This window comes from Pempheris klunzingeri, chromosome 6 (assembly GCF_042242105.1).
Source record: "Pempheris klunzingeri isolate RE-2024b chromosome 6, fPemKlu1.hap1, whole genome shotgun sequence".
NCBI classification, from domain to species: domain Eukaryota; kingdom Metazoa; phylum Chordata; class Actinopteri; order Acropomatiformes; family Pempheridae; genus Pempheris; species Pempheris klunzingeri.
Window position 1 is genome coordinate 12723837 of NC_092017.1, and position 15852 is coordinate 12739688.

The 15852-nt window shown below is 42.2% G+C and overlaps 3 protein-coding genes across 3 annotated transcripts in view; all 3 read left to right on the plus strand.

Moving 5' to 3' along the window:
- Nucleotides 1–666: 666 nt before the first annotated feature.
- Nucleotides 667–5912, plus strand: haus8 (HAUS augmin like complex subunit 8). Its single transcript, XM_070832649.1, has 10 exons — nucleotides 667–829; nucleotides 1253–1317; nucleotides 2558–2619; nucleotides 2848–2974; nucleotides 3324–3434; nucleotides 3522–3625; nucleotides 3784–3942; nucleotides 4339–4480; nucleotides 4911–5052; nucleotides 5360–5912. Exons 1-10 carry the CDS (start codon nucleotides 765–767, stop codon nucleotides 5484–5486), a joined length of 1104 nt encoding a protein of 367 aa, XP_070688750.1. The 5' UTR covers nucleotides 667–764; the 3' UTR covers nucleotides 5487–5912.
- Nucleotides 5913–6217: 305 nt separating this feature from the next.
- On the plus strand, nucleotides 6218–9899 carry sac3d1 (SAC3 domain containing 1). Its single transcript, XM_070832507.1, has 4 exons — nucleotides 6218–6257; nucleotides 7497–7914; nucleotides 8216–8498; nucleotides 8824–9899. Exons 1-4 carry the CDS (start codon nucleotides 6229–6231, stop codon nucleotides 9288–9290), a joined length of 1197 nt encoding a protein of 398 aa, XP_070688608.1. The 5' UTR covers nucleotides 6218–6228; the 3' UTR covers nucleotides 9291–9899.
- A 271-nt stretch (nucleotides 9900–10170) lies between these two features.
- Nucleotides 10171–15852, plus strand: part of cpamd8 (C3 and PZP like alpha-2-macroglobulin domain containing 8) — a 46420-nt gene continuing 40738 nt past the window's right edge. The window contains exons 1-6 of the mRNA XM_070832514.1: nucleotides 10171–10802; nucleotides 13151–13302; nucleotides 13862–13884; nucleotides 14581–14746; nucleotides 15167–15219; nucleotides 15806–15823. Coding sequence (XP_070688615.1) covers nucleotides 10717–10802; nucleotides 13151–13302; nucleotides 13862–13884; nucleotides 14581–14746; nucleotides 15167–15219; nucleotides 15806–15823 — 498 coding nt within the window. The 5' untranslated portion in view covers nucleotides 10171–10716. The remainder of the gene's footprint in view (nucleotides 10803–13150; nucleotides 13303–13861; nucleotides 13885–14580; nucleotides 14747–15166; nucleotides 15220–15805; nucleotides 15824–15852) is intronic.

Consider the following 15852-nt stretch of genomic DNA (forward strand, 5'->3'; position numbering starts at 1 on the left):
AAAACTATAAAACACAATAGTCCTGTTTTAATCAGTTAGCCCCTCTCTGTTGCAATTTAATCAAAAGAGACAACATCAGGCTTAATCTCTAAAATGAAGATTATAGCTTGTTATATGATAAAAGTCGTGACAGGGATCATATAGAAGTATGGATAGAATTCAGAAAGGTTATTAGTAAAATGAAGGAAAAATACAACTTCAAACAAATCTAATAACTTTAGATGGTGAAGATAGCATCAACAAATAAAAACATCTCCACGAACTGAAAGTCGGCACATTCAGACATGCTAATGTCAGACCAGTGATAGTGAATTAGGTGGTGACTCTGTGCGATAAATACCACTGGGTTTAGCTATTATATGCTAATTATTTTAATGTAGGACTTCCAGATTTAATCGGAACGGTAACCCACATCAACGGTAATCACTGTGGGTGCTGTAATGTGCCATTCACAGTTTGTGAGTGTCCTCTGTGTCTATACATATGAATAACTTTGGTTTTCTTTTTTGAGACTGTGAGTGATTGAATAACAGTATGGACTGTATGTTAACATCACTGTTGCTTTTATGAATGACGCAAGTTGCAACATAATTATGAACTGCCAGGTCCACCATGAACTGGAACAAATCAGGGCAGCAATAATGGATAACGTGATGGAGACAGAACACAAACGTGTAAATGTGAAGAAGAGCGGAACTAATGTATCACTCCTTGTTTCCGCCGGTTTACAAAACTGGTGAACAGGCGGTTTTCTTCAAAACATTATGGCGTCAAGAAGAACAACAATAGCGCCAAGTAGTTTTAGAAATGCCTCCGCAGACACTAAAGGGTAATGCTTGTATTATTATTATTATTATTATTATTATCTCTCTTTTAGTGGGTGTCTTTTTTGTGGTAGATTTGTGCTTTTTTAAATATGAGAGTTTAATGTAGAAGAAGACCCGTCAGGTTTAGCCCTTTTACTTAACATGCTAACTTACTGTTTAGCTTTATTAAGCCGTAACTTTCACACTGCTGGATCACACACGATTAAAAGTGGCAAGTACATTATCACGACTTTGTGTACTTGTAAATTGTAACAAAGTAACTTAACGGTAGCTAAATGAACACTATAGCTTAGCTTAGCTTAGCTTAGCTTAGCTTAGTTTAGTTTAGCATCGTCTGTCGCTTGTTTGTTTGTCTGGATCAAAAACCTTTTCTAAACCATTTCTACATTATTGAATTTGACAGCTACTTCTTGGTTTGTTTTCAGCTCGAAGAGCGGGTCTGCTGCTAATAAAGCCAACAACAGTGGAACTGGAAAGAAAAGTGTCAAGTGTAAGTTCACAAAGCTTTGGACACCCAAGTCTGGACATAGTGACCGTAGCTGTTAGGTTTAGTATTAGATACCTCAGCTAACCCTGGTGGTGTCTCCAACTAGGGATGTTAACCGACTGATACAGTCAGTCACACAGTTAAAATATTAATGCTGCTTATAGAGTGCTTGTCCAAAGTACAGTGTTTTTAACACAAGTTAAATTAACACATGAGACAGAGGTCAGGCTGTGGGTCTGTGCTCCGCTCAGCAGCTCTGAACAGTGGACCATCTCTGTGTCAGAGGCTGTAGTAGATGGAGTTCTCCACCCTGAACAGTACGGGCGACTTCAGGAGGAAAGCCTAACATTTCCAAACGCTCAGAAGACAAACCCATTAACACTGTTAACCCATTAACACTGGTCTGTCAGTGCAAAGTTTAGCATCAATGCTTCTCTGAGCCACAGGAGTTGCCATGGTTACCCCAACATTAGCTGCATCTCTATGGAAACCACAAGGTGCTCCTGCCCTGTGGAGCCACCAGAATAAGAGTTGAGCCTGTCCCACAACGTTTGATCAAGTGTGGGACTCTGCATCCACTTATTTGTTCTATCTACCATTTGGTATTTGCTACAACAGCTTAGCTTAGGTTACATATTTTGAGTGAGCTTGAATTGTGTTGATTACACACTTTGGGGTGGTTCAGGTGCTTTATAGCACCAGTACTGCACAAGAACCTGTTAAGCCCCTGTAAGGCTCTTTCAAGGCTCTGCACTGGTTCTTCAGCTTAGTTTTTTTTAGTTTAGTTTAACTGGTGAAAGGTTGTCATTTGACAAATGTACTGTATAGCACCAAAGTGGTTCCACTATGATTATGAGCCGAGAACCACTTTTAGTGCTTTTTATAAGCCTTTTTGTTTCGTGTGTATAACATTCAGTTGGTTAGAAGTTGTCACAGCAGAAAAGCATTAAAGTGTACATAGAAACCATGTACTCGATATGTTCCTAAACTGATATTTCAGCATTGCACTTCATCACCCTCGAAGTTTAGAAAAATTTAATATCGCACCAGTTGATGCAAATGTGACTTCCTTGACTGTTTTTTCTTTTGCACCATGTTGGAACTTTTAAACAAAGCTATTTTTACTTTTAAAGGGAAATTTGAAGCCAATATGACGTGCAGATATGTTGAATAAGGGTTATATAAGCTTAATCAGTTTCTTTCTTTCTTTTTTTTTTGTTAATATATTAACATCAATCTTTAGCAAGTGGGACCATCGTCAAGTCTCGATATATGCAGTCTGCTGAGAAGGCACCTCTTTCAAAGGTAATACTATTTTCTGTTTTCATGTAATGTGCTTCACTCTTTCTACTCCAACTACATTAGGTATTGTTACTTGTATAGTTATTTTACCTATACATATGCTGAATTATTGTTTTATTTCTTCTGCTGCTCTTGTGTCTATGCAGTTCGGGTGCTTAATTTCTTAATGTTCTTGTCCCACTTTTGATGTCCCACATTTGCATCTCATTGCACCCCTGTAATCATTAACAGAGTAACTCACTGACCAATGAGTCTGTTGCTGTACCACCGAGGCCCTCCTCCCCTAAACCCGGTGGGGTCAAACCAAAGGTGGGCACTCCACCAAGACGCTCAGTGGCCCCACAGGCTCTAGCAACATGTAAGCACTTAGTTGATGATCAATGAAAACATTTCTCATTTTCATTATTAGAATTTAAATCAAATGAGTATGGTAATTGCAGTTTACCCTTGCAGCAATTATGTTAACGCCCAAATATTTTAACTGCTTTAAAGAGGATCTTTATTTTTAGGTGTAAAGGTTACAGTATGTTGTCAATACTTGGGTTGTTTACTATTCTAGTTGAGTCAGTTGTTAATATCTTCCGGTGAAACCCACTGCAAAGATGTTTCAATAATTGATTTACCCTGAGTTTTGATTGAGTCTGTTACTTTGTCTAAATGAGAGTTATGAATAACTTTTGCTTATTTCCACGTTATCTTCCTCGCAGCAATGATGTCACGTGGAAACGAGCCTTCACTGCTCGGGAAAAGTATTCTGCAGTCCACTTTCTCAGATGGACACTGTTTTCGACCAGATTTTGACATTTCAGTCATTAAAGGTAAACTGATTTTAAACCCCTTAAATGCTGGAAGGTATTTACAAATGGGAGAGTCCTTTAACAGTTTTTTGTTTCTGTCTCTGTAAGAGAAAACAGTGATTGAAAATGCAGTGGAACCTGAGCGAAATACAGAAAATGAGAAGAGGATCATTGAGATGCAGACACTGCTGCTGGCCTACCTCACAGCTAAGGTGAGTCAGACTTTCAGTGTATCTAACGCCCTGTAAGTCGTCATCTCAGTAGTTCTTAGTGCCGTGTCCAGTGTGCTCTGTGGGTAGTAAACAGTAACTCTTGTCAAAGTCTTAAGTTGTGAATGATCTGGCTGTGTCACTTTCATATTTGACCATAGATGGAGAGCAACACTGCAAAGCTTAAGGCTGACGCAGAGGCAAGGATCCTGCAGGAGATGGAGGAAGAGGAGGCGCTGCGTGTCGAAGTCCAGGAGAAGAAGCGCCAATACCTCCTCATGGAGAGGGAAAGGCGAGTGAATGAGCTGCTGGATTTGCAGGTCAGGAAACCACCACTGTTTCTTTAATATGTGGCCTGTTTTAAAAATTGTTATTGCATGTTGAAACAGCTACATGAAAGAGGAACTTGTCGTTCCTCACAATTATAATGTCATTATGTAAATGTCAGGAATGACAGGAATTTTATTGCCAGAAACCCAATGTTTCTTATGTAATGTGTATTTAAAATGTCTATCCATATAACAAAATATCATGACACAAAAACCGAGACATTTATTGCTGGACATGCTTTGCTACTTTTGCATACTCGTACTCCACGGAGGCTTGTTTGGTCACATCTGTGCTGACTGAGAATATGGTCCAGTCAAAACGGCAGTGTTTGTGTGTAAGATGGCATGAGTACACGATTCTCATTCTGCTATTATCATTTCCATCAGATTGGTGCACTGACTCCAGTGGCAGAAGCTGCCAAGCAATTCACAAAGGATTACAAGACTTTGGCCGTAGCTGTTGACACCACCCGACATGAGCTGCCTGTCAAGAATTTCTACATCGAGGGGGACAGACGGGAATTTCTAGGTTGTTGTCACTATGTTTAAAAGTTGTATAAAAAGTTAAAATTACACAAAAACCATTGTAACATCACTCAAAAACACAATTGGTGCATGGAAATCAGCTGGAATCAACCTGTCTCTGCTTCAAACTGGTGAGAGGAACACAGGCAAAACAAATACATGGGTCTGTAATGTAAAACAACCAGCATTATTTTGACTTTTTGACAGGTACTGGTGTGCTGTAGAGACTTATCAGTAACAGTAAGAAGTTGGTTTTCAGGGTGTTTGCTAAAGAAACCTAATTTTAAACAACATGCTTTTTTTTTTTGATGGTTTTTGTTACACAAGCGGATTGAACCATTAAACCAATTTCTTTTAGTAACTTTATGTAACATATGTATTTCCTGAACTGTTATGATAAAAATATCCACCCGTCCTGTGCCTAACCCTTTTAGATAAGGCCGAGGCCTGCCTGAAGGAGAGTGAGAAGTTGCTTGTGGAGTGCACAGAGGGAGATCACAAAGACAACAGCACTTCTCTAGACTGCCTGAGGAACATGAAAATGACATCAAAGGACATCAGTCAGCAGCTATCAGGGTAGGCACATGTATATAGAACTTGTCTTTTGGGAATTTGGGGAATAGATCTGCTATGTTTCAGCTTTTTGACTTCTTTATCTTTTGTTTCTTCCCAGAGGATTTCACTGTACGATACACCTGCTTTGTTATGACTGTTGACGACAAAGTCTTCTTTGGGAATAATTATGTTGTATTTATATGAGTGAAATAAGTTATTTTTGCAGAATTTAACTGTGGCAAGCATTTAGTAGCACCTAAAAAGCATCCTGACTTTGACCAGGTTTCATTTGTTTTAAATATTGGTGTTTTACATTTTCTATTTTTAGTGCATTTTCAGAGCTGCTGGAGCTGTCGTCATTGGTCTGCTGCCATACGATCCATGTCCAGCAGGCCACAGAGGAAGAACAGCTTGGCACTACAAGAGCCCACGAGCTCTTCTGCCCCAAACAGTGAAGGACACCACACAGCATGAGATACACAGTACATGCACTTTGGATACCCCTCCACCCCCAACTTCCCCCAGTTTGGATACATTTGTGCCATTTGTGTGTTTTTATGTATACTACTGTCTGATTTCTTTGCAGCTGTATTATGAGACATTGTAAATGTTGAATAATGACTGATAACTCTTTTTTTATAGATGTAACATTGGTAATAAATACAACAAAAAAAATAGAAAATGTCATGGTGGGCATTTCAATGAGAAGCAATAATATGCAAGAATCAGATATTCTATTTTTATGTTGAGAACAGCTGTAAAAAATATCTAAATCTGAATGGAGTCTTGCTTCTGTAAACATATAAGCAGAGCTGGTTGAATGGTTAGAAGGCATGGGCCTGTTTAAATGCACATTAACAGAAAAAAAGATTATAAATGAATTAAATGATCTGATTCAGAAGCAGTGTTATGTTTTATGAATATTTCCTTCTCTCTCTGGTTGTACCCATTCTGTCTTAGAATTGAATCTAACTTAAGCGGCACAAACTGAGGCTAGTTTTACACATGCTTGGAAAATGGAGATGGGGATCATTCAAATGTGAACAGTATAAACCATCATAGATGCACAGCACAGGTACAATATAAATGTCTTATGCCGTCGTGCCCACTTCCGGATGTGACGTCACTTCAAAACATCACTGGCGCGTTTCTATTGGCTGATGATGCGAAGTGACGGTCGGTGGTTCTGAAGCTTCAATGAACCGCAGGAGAGCGGCTCGTCGCATGTGAGTTCGTGGGTGTTATTTCAAACATACGAAATAGTTTGTTAGAAATGCCAGGTGTTTTATTGTTTACTGACTGTCTGCTTCATGTAACTTACATGTTGTACTATAGTGGAAACGCCATTTGGCCGTTATCTGCTGTTGGTGGCTAATGTTAGCTAGCTAAGGACGGTAGACATTAGCCTGGTGCTCAGTGTTACAGTCAACACAACTCGTAGCTACTTACAGCAGGAAATTAGGAAATACAGCGAATAAAAACTAAAATCTACAATATAGCTAGCATAGCAGCGACGATTAAAGCCTTTCTTTCATATTCACGTTTATCAAAGGAACATAATTAACTTAACGTTAAGTTTGGATGAACCAAGTTACATCTGCACTTAACTCAAAGATTAACTGTCCCATATTATGCAAATGCACTTAATGTCTTTTCAACATGAAGATGTGTTGCCTGTGTGCCTGACCACTGACAAGCTATGAGAAAAAACTGTCCTCTTTATTTGTGTCTAGTTTTGCTCCATTTTTCAATAAATGTGGGTGAAAACACACGTTCAGATTTTGCTCCCCTTATGACATCATAAGAGGAGCAAAATCTGAACATGTGACCTCCTGCAGCTCCTCAGCAGGCCGACTGTCCCCCTCTCACTGAAAACCTCCATGCTGTCCGCCATTGTATTTCCTCACCAACACCAGCTCCCAGCAGCACAAAGATGTTGAAGGCAAAAGCAAAGCTCACAGATTGTTCTGTTCTTCTTAAACAGCAAGAGGCTGAGAACCGCTGCAGCAGGCACGTCTGGTTTTACAAAAAATGTTTGTTTTAACATCAAACCATGTAAGCCTATTCTAGCAGGATCTCCAAATACAAGTATGAACTCAAGAAAGAGCATAATATGGGACCTTTGATAGGAAACTTGGAGGTACATGCACATGTTCAATTTGAAAGTAACATCATATCTTTGTGTGTCTATCTATAAAACACAAAATGCTAAAAGAATAAGACTAAGAAAAAGTCAGCAAACTGCACTCTGTAAGAGTTACACAAGGAAATGTAACTCAACAGTAAGAGTAACCACACCCAGTCAGAGCACAGTATATCAGATCTGTTGTGTCAGAGGGCACAGGTTGTCAAGTGCTGATGAGGGCCACGCAAGAAGAAGACGAAGCAGTTATTGCGTATGCTTATTATATGCGATTCTTACCGGACTACACTAACCACTAACCAACGTGTTTCCCCTCAAGCAGCTCTCACTCTCAGTGGAGGGATGCACCAGCAGGAAGAGGATGGAAACGGCGGGATGAAGAGCAGTGGCGAGGCCAAGGCAAAGCTCAGGCGAGGGAGGTGGAGGAGGATGAGAGACGTGCGCATCAGGTGGAAGAAACTGTGCCCAGGGGGACCTGCCAGACCATGTGCCCTGCTCATGAACTGAGGGACCGAGAGTCGCAGAACCGCCTTCACCGTTTTGAGATGCTAGCAGGCACAGAGAGAGATCGCCGACCCAGGGGAGACCCCTTGCGTGCTGTTAAAGAGTACTCCAGACCAGCAGCTGGGAAAGACTCAACGAACCCCACAGACCTCCGTCCACCCGCTGTGTTGCTGAAAACTGTGTGTTACCTTATTGATGACATCGCTGCCTCCCCTCATCTGCATCCTTGGACTGAGGCTAGTAGTATTTACACATCTCTGTATTACTGTAACTCCTATAGTAAGGGAACTGTTTACTGACAGTTGAACCTTTTGGCAATATCTGCATACTTAATCACAGTTAAATCATCAGTTACGTTTTATTTCACTGTAACACAGCGACAGTTCGCTGGAACAGCTTCATGTACGAACACGTGTGTCCAAGAACAAAGACGCTGTAACAGCTATTTCAGTTACAGAAGACTTAATATAGAAGTTAGAGATAAATACAGCTCTTCACAGCATGTACTGTTTTATTAAAATGAAACTTGTCTTCCAGGTGTACGGCTATGTCTTTGATCGGCTGCGTGCTGTGAAGCAGGACATGATCATCCAGAGGGTGTCTGGACTGAACTGTGTCTCCATTTTAGAGCGGACAGTGCGGTTCCTCATCTATGCCTCCTACCAGCTGTGTGGTGAGCCCCTGCGGCTCTACGACCCACGCATCAACGACACACACCTGCAGGAGAATCTGAGCTGGCTATTGGACTGCTATGCAACTGAAACAGGACCGCATCCCAACCAGGAAGAGTTCCAGACCCTTGGTCTGCTCTTTAAATTGGGTTGGTTCCCATGTTTAATAGTTTAACACCGGACACATTTTTTGCATGACTAGACATAATATTTATATGAAAAGTGTAATACTTCAGTGTCACATAAGCAGGCTATTGATGTAGAGATCTGATGTAGAGATCACACAGAAACAAGAGATAACATCACACTCAGAGGAAGGTGCACTAGAGTCTGAATCTTACCTGTAGCCTCTTCTGCTCTCAGCAGATCAAAAACTCTCTATTTTAAACATCTGTCACCTGAAATGTGTTCTTGCAACATAATTAGGATCAGACCTTCATGCTCTCTTACTTTCTTTTTCCTCGTCCCCCTCAGGATCGGCTCACACCACACAGCACATCATGGAGCTCCCTGAGCGGCTCCGCAGCTCTCCTGCCATCACACTCGCTCTTTCCATCAACCGAGCTTTTCTGGAGCGAAACCCTGTACGTTTGCTCCGATTGGCGAAGAGGTTGAACTTCCTACAGAGCTGCGCTCTGCACCGTCACCTGGTGGCATGTCGTAGAGATCTGCTGCTAATATACAGCCACGGTTACAGCAGCCGCAACTGTCGCTTTTCTCTCGACAGACTGGCTCAGCTCTTGTCCTTAGACACGTCACTCGCAGCCCAACTCTGTCAGGCATATGGAGTGGAGGTTAACCAGGACAGCCAAGTGATTTTCTCCAAGGCTGCTTTCAGAGAACCTGAACAAGGGAAATTGCACTGCAAACTGTTCCACAACATAGTGTCTGAGAAACAGAGAGACCTCACTGTTGGGAACATCATTCACGGTTGTGCTTGAGACAAAAGGATTACATCGACAATTCAAATAATGTGATGCTTTATTGGTATTCATCTGGAAATTGTCTGTCTGTCCCTCCACAGGGATTTAAAGTCTTCAGCAGTGCAGCTATTTCATTGTCCAGTAGTTTCATCTTTCAACTCTTGTTATCCTGATACTGAATTTGAGCCTTGGGGCTTCCTTTTCGGAAGCTCAACGCCAGTATGTTTTACCAATGAAATACTTTACATTATACACGGGTCAGTGTTGGGCTAAAGGTCAGCCATGCTCTACATGCTGAACTCTGGGTGTGTTTTTTCATCCTCTTTAAACATTTGGTGCCTGAATTTACTCTAAGATGTGAATTATTTTTATATCATTGCTTATTACTGTTTATATTGACACTGTTATGATGTTACTTTTTCTGCCATATCCTGTTTTTGTGAATTATTTTAGACAACCTGCTGGAACTCTGTTGTGCAACAGCGCTCATTTACTTTTACCATTGCAGTACCTCAGAAACATTTCAATAAACTGTGTTACCTAAAAGAGAACTGCCTTAGTTCTTCATTTGAAGAGACTGGACTGCATCTAAGCTCAGTTGCCACTTGGGGGCAGCAGATATCTGCAGAGGGCATCAGCGCACTCCAGCAAGTACAAAAATAAATGACTAATTGTAGATAATCCTGCTTCAAGTGTTTATATTGTGTTTTTTAAACTGTGTCTTCCAGCTCCTAGTTTTAGGATGTTTTCCCATCAGAAAAAACAACTCAAAAGTAGCTGGAAGATCTTTTGAGATGTCAGCTCGAACAAAAGGACGTGAAAAGTGCAGGTAAGTAGTGGTGGTCTGAAGTGCAGGCTCCCTCACACTGGGGTTAGTCATGCTCCTGCAGCCCAGGAGTGAGAGGAGGTGTTGAAGTGAATGAAGCGCAGCCTGACGCCGATCGTCTCCTGACTCGCTGCTGTAGGAGCGGAAGATCCACCGACTTGAAAGAGATCACCAGGAACAATCGGGGAAGCAAAGAGTTGCACGGATTTTTACATGTCAAACATTTCTTTACAGTGACATTTCTGCGGGCTGAAGTGGGAGGACGCTTACAATTTGTAATGCTGAAATATGAGAGAACGGAACCGGGGCGGGTGAAGGCACATGGGAGAGGACTGTCCGTGTACTCTGGGCTCTAAAAGGAAAAAAAAAAAAAAAAACCCACGATTTGCTTGGAACTGGATTTGGCGAAGTGGGATGATTTCAAAAAGTTGATCTTTGGTTCCGGACGAAGCTCTGCACACCTACCACGCCAACCAAGCTCAATGGATAGATAAACTGAGAGGGCTGGAGACACAGACTGTTCAGATTTCATTTAACTTTTCATCAGAGTTGGAAGATCCAACCTCCTCCAGAGGGGGAGAGCCGATATCCAGCACTATCTCGGCTACTGAGGCCAAAATGTTGCGGTTGTCTCTGACAGCTTTGAGTCTTTCATGGACTTTGTTCATGTGCAACGTGAGCAGAGCTTGTGCACAGGACAGACAGTAAGTAGCCTATGTTGCATGTGTTGTCTTTGAGGAGTAGTGCAGCGCTTTAAACTCACTACAAGCCTTTCCCGATGCTCTCGATCGGGAACTGTAACATACACAGCAACAAATCCAGCCATGAAGTTTCAGATAAGATGATAAAAGGCAGTGATTATTCAATTCATGTGACCTCTGGTTATAGCAGCTTTAGCCTTTTAATTCGAAAATGTGCAGCAAGCATCTTGATCATTAATTTGTAACGTTTGCTGCATAACATGTCCACATCTGAACAATATTACATAGGCTATTGTTTGTGGACATGTGAGGATTTCATTACATTTAATGGACATTGTGCTATCACCACACCTTGTCATTCATGTTTTTTTTTTAAATGAGTTTTTCATTCACTGCTGTGTAATCAGACCTGTGAGAAGTTACACAAAGTCTTATATTGAGAGGCATCATTTTTATTTCTGATAGGCAATGAGCTGGATTATATGCAGCTTTTAGGCAGGTGTCTCCATGCCAATTAAGATAATGATCGATATTCTACATACTTTCATGGGTTTCTACTTCATTTGAGGGATCCCTCCAGGCCCACAGGCGTAAGAGGTAAAATTGACTTTTGGCTCTTTGATGCCATCAGTCAGGCTGCTGTCAGCTGCTCGGGGGCTTAATCCTGACCTTGAGAGTTGTGTTAATTTTAAAGAGTTGTAAACAATACTTCCATGTTGTCCAGGCAGGAGGGATTGAGTGCAGCTCTCAGTGGCGAATTAACAAAAGTGACTGAGCTACTGGCAAATGCAGGCTTGATTCATAAAAGAGCTTAAGTCTTTGTCAAGTGTTAAACAGCTCAGTTGAGGGTGAAATTTGGGCAAAAAGCAAGAAAAGGCTAAGAACATAAAAGCATGTGACTGAACTAAAAAGAGCAAAAGATTTCACCTACAAAAGAGAGCACAAATCCTGAGGACAAAAGTTGGGCAAAAACAATGAGAACTTGAGTACATCGAGCCATGTGACTGAAATAAGCGTGGTCTCCACCACCTGATCCAGGCTCATCCAAGAGCTGGTTAAACTCACTGTAGATCAAACGCACAGAGTCAATTTCCTCGTATTATCTTCCTTCTCCCGAAGCCTTATTTTCCAGGGGATTTTCTCATGACTTTCTCTCTCAGGAACTGCAGTTGCCTCCGGCTGTAATGCTGTAGTGCTGTAATGCCAACCACCTGATCCGTCTCTCAGGCATGCAATTGGGTTTGTGCTCAAGGCTTTGCTCACTCCTAATTTGTGTGATCTTCAGTTAGGTTTTCAGGGGGTGAGAAGGCTTATTTGCCTTTAAAAATTAGAGTTGGAATGACTGCATCAGGACTGAAACAAACCAGCCGATATTTAGGGTACATAGTCTCCACATGTGAGTGTGGTAATTAATTTGGGACTGGGTCTGCCTTTCTTAAATCCACACATGTTGACGAATAATATAGTCAGACACATCATCTGGTGGACACTTTTATTAAGTGCTCCGCACACCCCTAACATGACCCCTGACAGACCGCAGTCTACAGATGTAGTTATTCAGGACCCCGCTAACAAGAGCACCTATTATTCTATCTTTGCTACCTGAGAGATATAGCCCCTCAGCGCCAGATGGCATATTCTTTCATCCAAATAAAACTTAAATTGGGCTTCTTTTCCCAGACTGTTGATAAGCATCAAAGAATGACCTTTGCTCTGCGACCTCAGTGACAGGCTCCTTCCCTCAATTAAATGTCAGAGTGACTGTGTGGAATCTCAGTCGTTATTTTTCAAAACAGACGCCAAGGTCCTGTCAGAGGTGCCAGACCACCCAAAGAGAACACTAGAGCAGAAAGCCCGCTGGCCAACAGGTACCGTGTCCCTGGTAACCATTGCAATTAAACCTGATCTCGCTGCACAAATCCATGTGGAATGTCCCTGTTTGTATGTGTGTTTTGTTGTGTATATGCGTGCATGTGGATGTGCATGCGTGCACATGGTCAGTGAGAAACGCTGATAGAGAAATGTGACTTTAAGTTTAGTTCACCTGGATGGCTTCATGCGAAACAACACCATTGCCACATTCACTTCAAATCAGGACTGGAAGGTGGTATCGGTGCCGGGACGCACCTGAAAGTCGAGCACTGATGCGCTTCATATTATTTCATGTGCAGCATCTATTTACCTGTGTCCTCCTCATGCCTCTTTGTTCTCTGACCTCTACTTTATCTGCCACCACCTCTCCCTCTGCTTTGCCACTTCTACTTTTTACCCTCCTCTGTGCACTCTTCCCCTCCCCTGTGTCTTTATCCATCTCCCCTCTCTCCACCTTGCTCTCCGGCCTCTGCTCTCAGGGGTTATCTGGTCGCTGCGCCCTCGGTGTTTCGAGCAGGCGTGGAGGAGAGCGTGAGCGTAACCATCTTCAATGCAAAAGCAGAAACTCGCGTCCAGGTGCAGCTGTCGGTGAAGGGGCAGACGGTTGCCCACAGCCACGGCTCAGTGCTCGGTGAGAACACACACTAAAAGCTAAGGTTACACTGGCACAAGGCATCAATTTTGGGAAGAAAACTTGCACTAACAAGTTGAGCTATGAGACGCCCCCTTTTGTGTGATTTATTCAGAGGATGTTGAGATCACGCAGGCAGGCACGCTGGCAAATGTAGATTGGAGAACACACACAACGAGGGCCTGACTGACCTCTGCCCTCGCCGTGTGCTCCTGACCAGCTATGCTTTTCATAGACGTTATCTTTGATTGGAGGCATCAGTTCAGCCCATCCCACCAGCCACTTAGTGTATACAGTGTGTGATTTGTTTGACAGCCCCATTAATAGATGGTGCTAGCTCCACCTCAGAGTGGCATAGAGACAGACTGCAGCTGGATTTCCTGCTAACCCAGGGTGAACACCTCCAGGCAAACTCTAGTAGCTACTGGATATTAGTAGTTTTCTACAGATGTTCGTACAGATTTCTGAGAACTGACGTATAAATGTATAGAACTGACATAAGTAGATGAAAATGCTGTAAAGATTATTCCATTAAATGATCTCATTGTCTCTGTTTTAGACAAAGGCACCGTCAAACTAAAGGTGAGTCTAAACTGTGTCTTCGACTTAGTCTGCATTTGTTCCCTCAGCAGTGTCCTACAGTCTGTGCATGCTGCTTTCCAGAGATGTTTAAAATGCATGGCGCTGTTTAGCGCTGACAGCTGCACAGTAGTGAGAGCCCCTTGTCCGTTGTGTGCACATTCCTCAGGCAACATGCAAATCAACACTAACATTATTTGTAATGCAACATCTGTCTCTGCTTATTCATTGGGAATAAGGTAACAGCCTCAATATAATATGCAACAGCTGTTGACGTGCATGTATGGTCCGCCGCCCCCGAAGGCTGGACTAGATCAATCTAGTATACACAACTCGATTCTTCCCCTCTGTCTCTCTCTCTCTCTCTCTCTCTCTCCCCCCTGCTTGCTATCCCCTCCCTGTAACCTCCACCCTCATTCTCGTGAAATACAGTCATGTGTAGTGTGTTGTGTTATAGCTTGCCATCTTCCTCTGGTGTTTAAATGTAGATCTTTTGCTGTAGCTTTTGTTCCACAGACATGAATAAAAAATATTGAATCAATGCGAATGATTACCAATTGTGTACAGTAGCCTAGAGTAAACATTTCAATCCTTCCCCCAATGACCTGATTTGCTTTTGGTAAATCCAGCCCTGATCCTCTGAGTGTGTGTTCATGTGTGTATATATGTGTGTGTGTGTGTGTGTGTGTGTGGCACCAGGTTCCCTCTGGGCTAAGAGGCCAGGCCCATCTGAAGGTGTGGGGGAACCGTCATCTCACAGAGGGAGGCTACATCTTCCACAACTACACCACCGTCACAGTGGAGAGCAAGGGCACAGCTGTCTTCATCCAGACCGACAAGCCCGTCTACAAACCCAAACATAAAGGTTCCCTCATAGTGCACCTGGTAGTTAATCAGTTAATCACTGCACAGAAATGCAGAGAACTGAGGCTCATTTTAGGGGTTTTTATCATAGAATCAAACTTTGTCAATGAAAATCAGCCAAAAAGATGCTGTGATGTTGATGCCAGTTTTTAAACCGAAGAACAAGCATAGAAATAAGTGCTGTGGTTATGTGATCCTGATCCTGCTATCATGGTGTTTGCCAATTGGGATGTAGCATTTTAGTATGTCAAATTAATTCAGACAGTCAATTTAATCAACTCTGCCTGGCAACAAGCTTTCTGAATTTGGTCTCTGATGGACCAGACAGTCATTGATTCTAGATAATGTTCATATGCCTGAAGGTTTTCATGTTAACATGCTGTATTTTTTTGTAATAGTCTATTTCTTTTTGTGCTTTTAGTGCTCATCAATGTCTACACAGTCACCCCTGACCTGAGGCCAGTAAATGACAAGGTACTTCATCAGCTACGTCACATTAAGGCCAATAAAGTTGCACCCCATGTGTACACATGTATCCAGAGACACTGCAAACATTACACACCACTCATGACAAACAAACAAGATGGAAATGAATAATTTTCTTTACATCTGTTTACATTATTCAATAGATACAGTCACCCTTTTTCAATATCACTTAGGCAAAAGAACAACGTAATATTTAGGACAAACTTTTCCATCTCTAATTGCTGGAATTAGGAGGAGAAACCTAGTCTGTCGTGAGTGCAGAGAAATGTACAGTTACCTATTTACAGGAGCCAAGCTAGAGTCATTTCTCTTGGAATGTCAGCAATGGCTCCAAATATACTGTGCAACTGTGCAGACAGACGGTTTATTGATGTTTGCAGCTATAAAGGTCCGCTGCTGGTAAAGGGCGATACTCACTTTCACAGATGGATGATTGTTGGATGAGGAATGAGGGGGGAGAAGTGTTGGGGAGAGGCATACGATCCTCTCTCTCTGCTTTATAGTTGTATCTAATTCATACTGTCTTGTGCTTGTCTTTCTTTTTTTCTTTTTTTTTTTGTCAATTTTTATGCAGATTGAGGCGTATGTCTTGGTAAGTGGAGGCTGCCGGGACCACCCAGG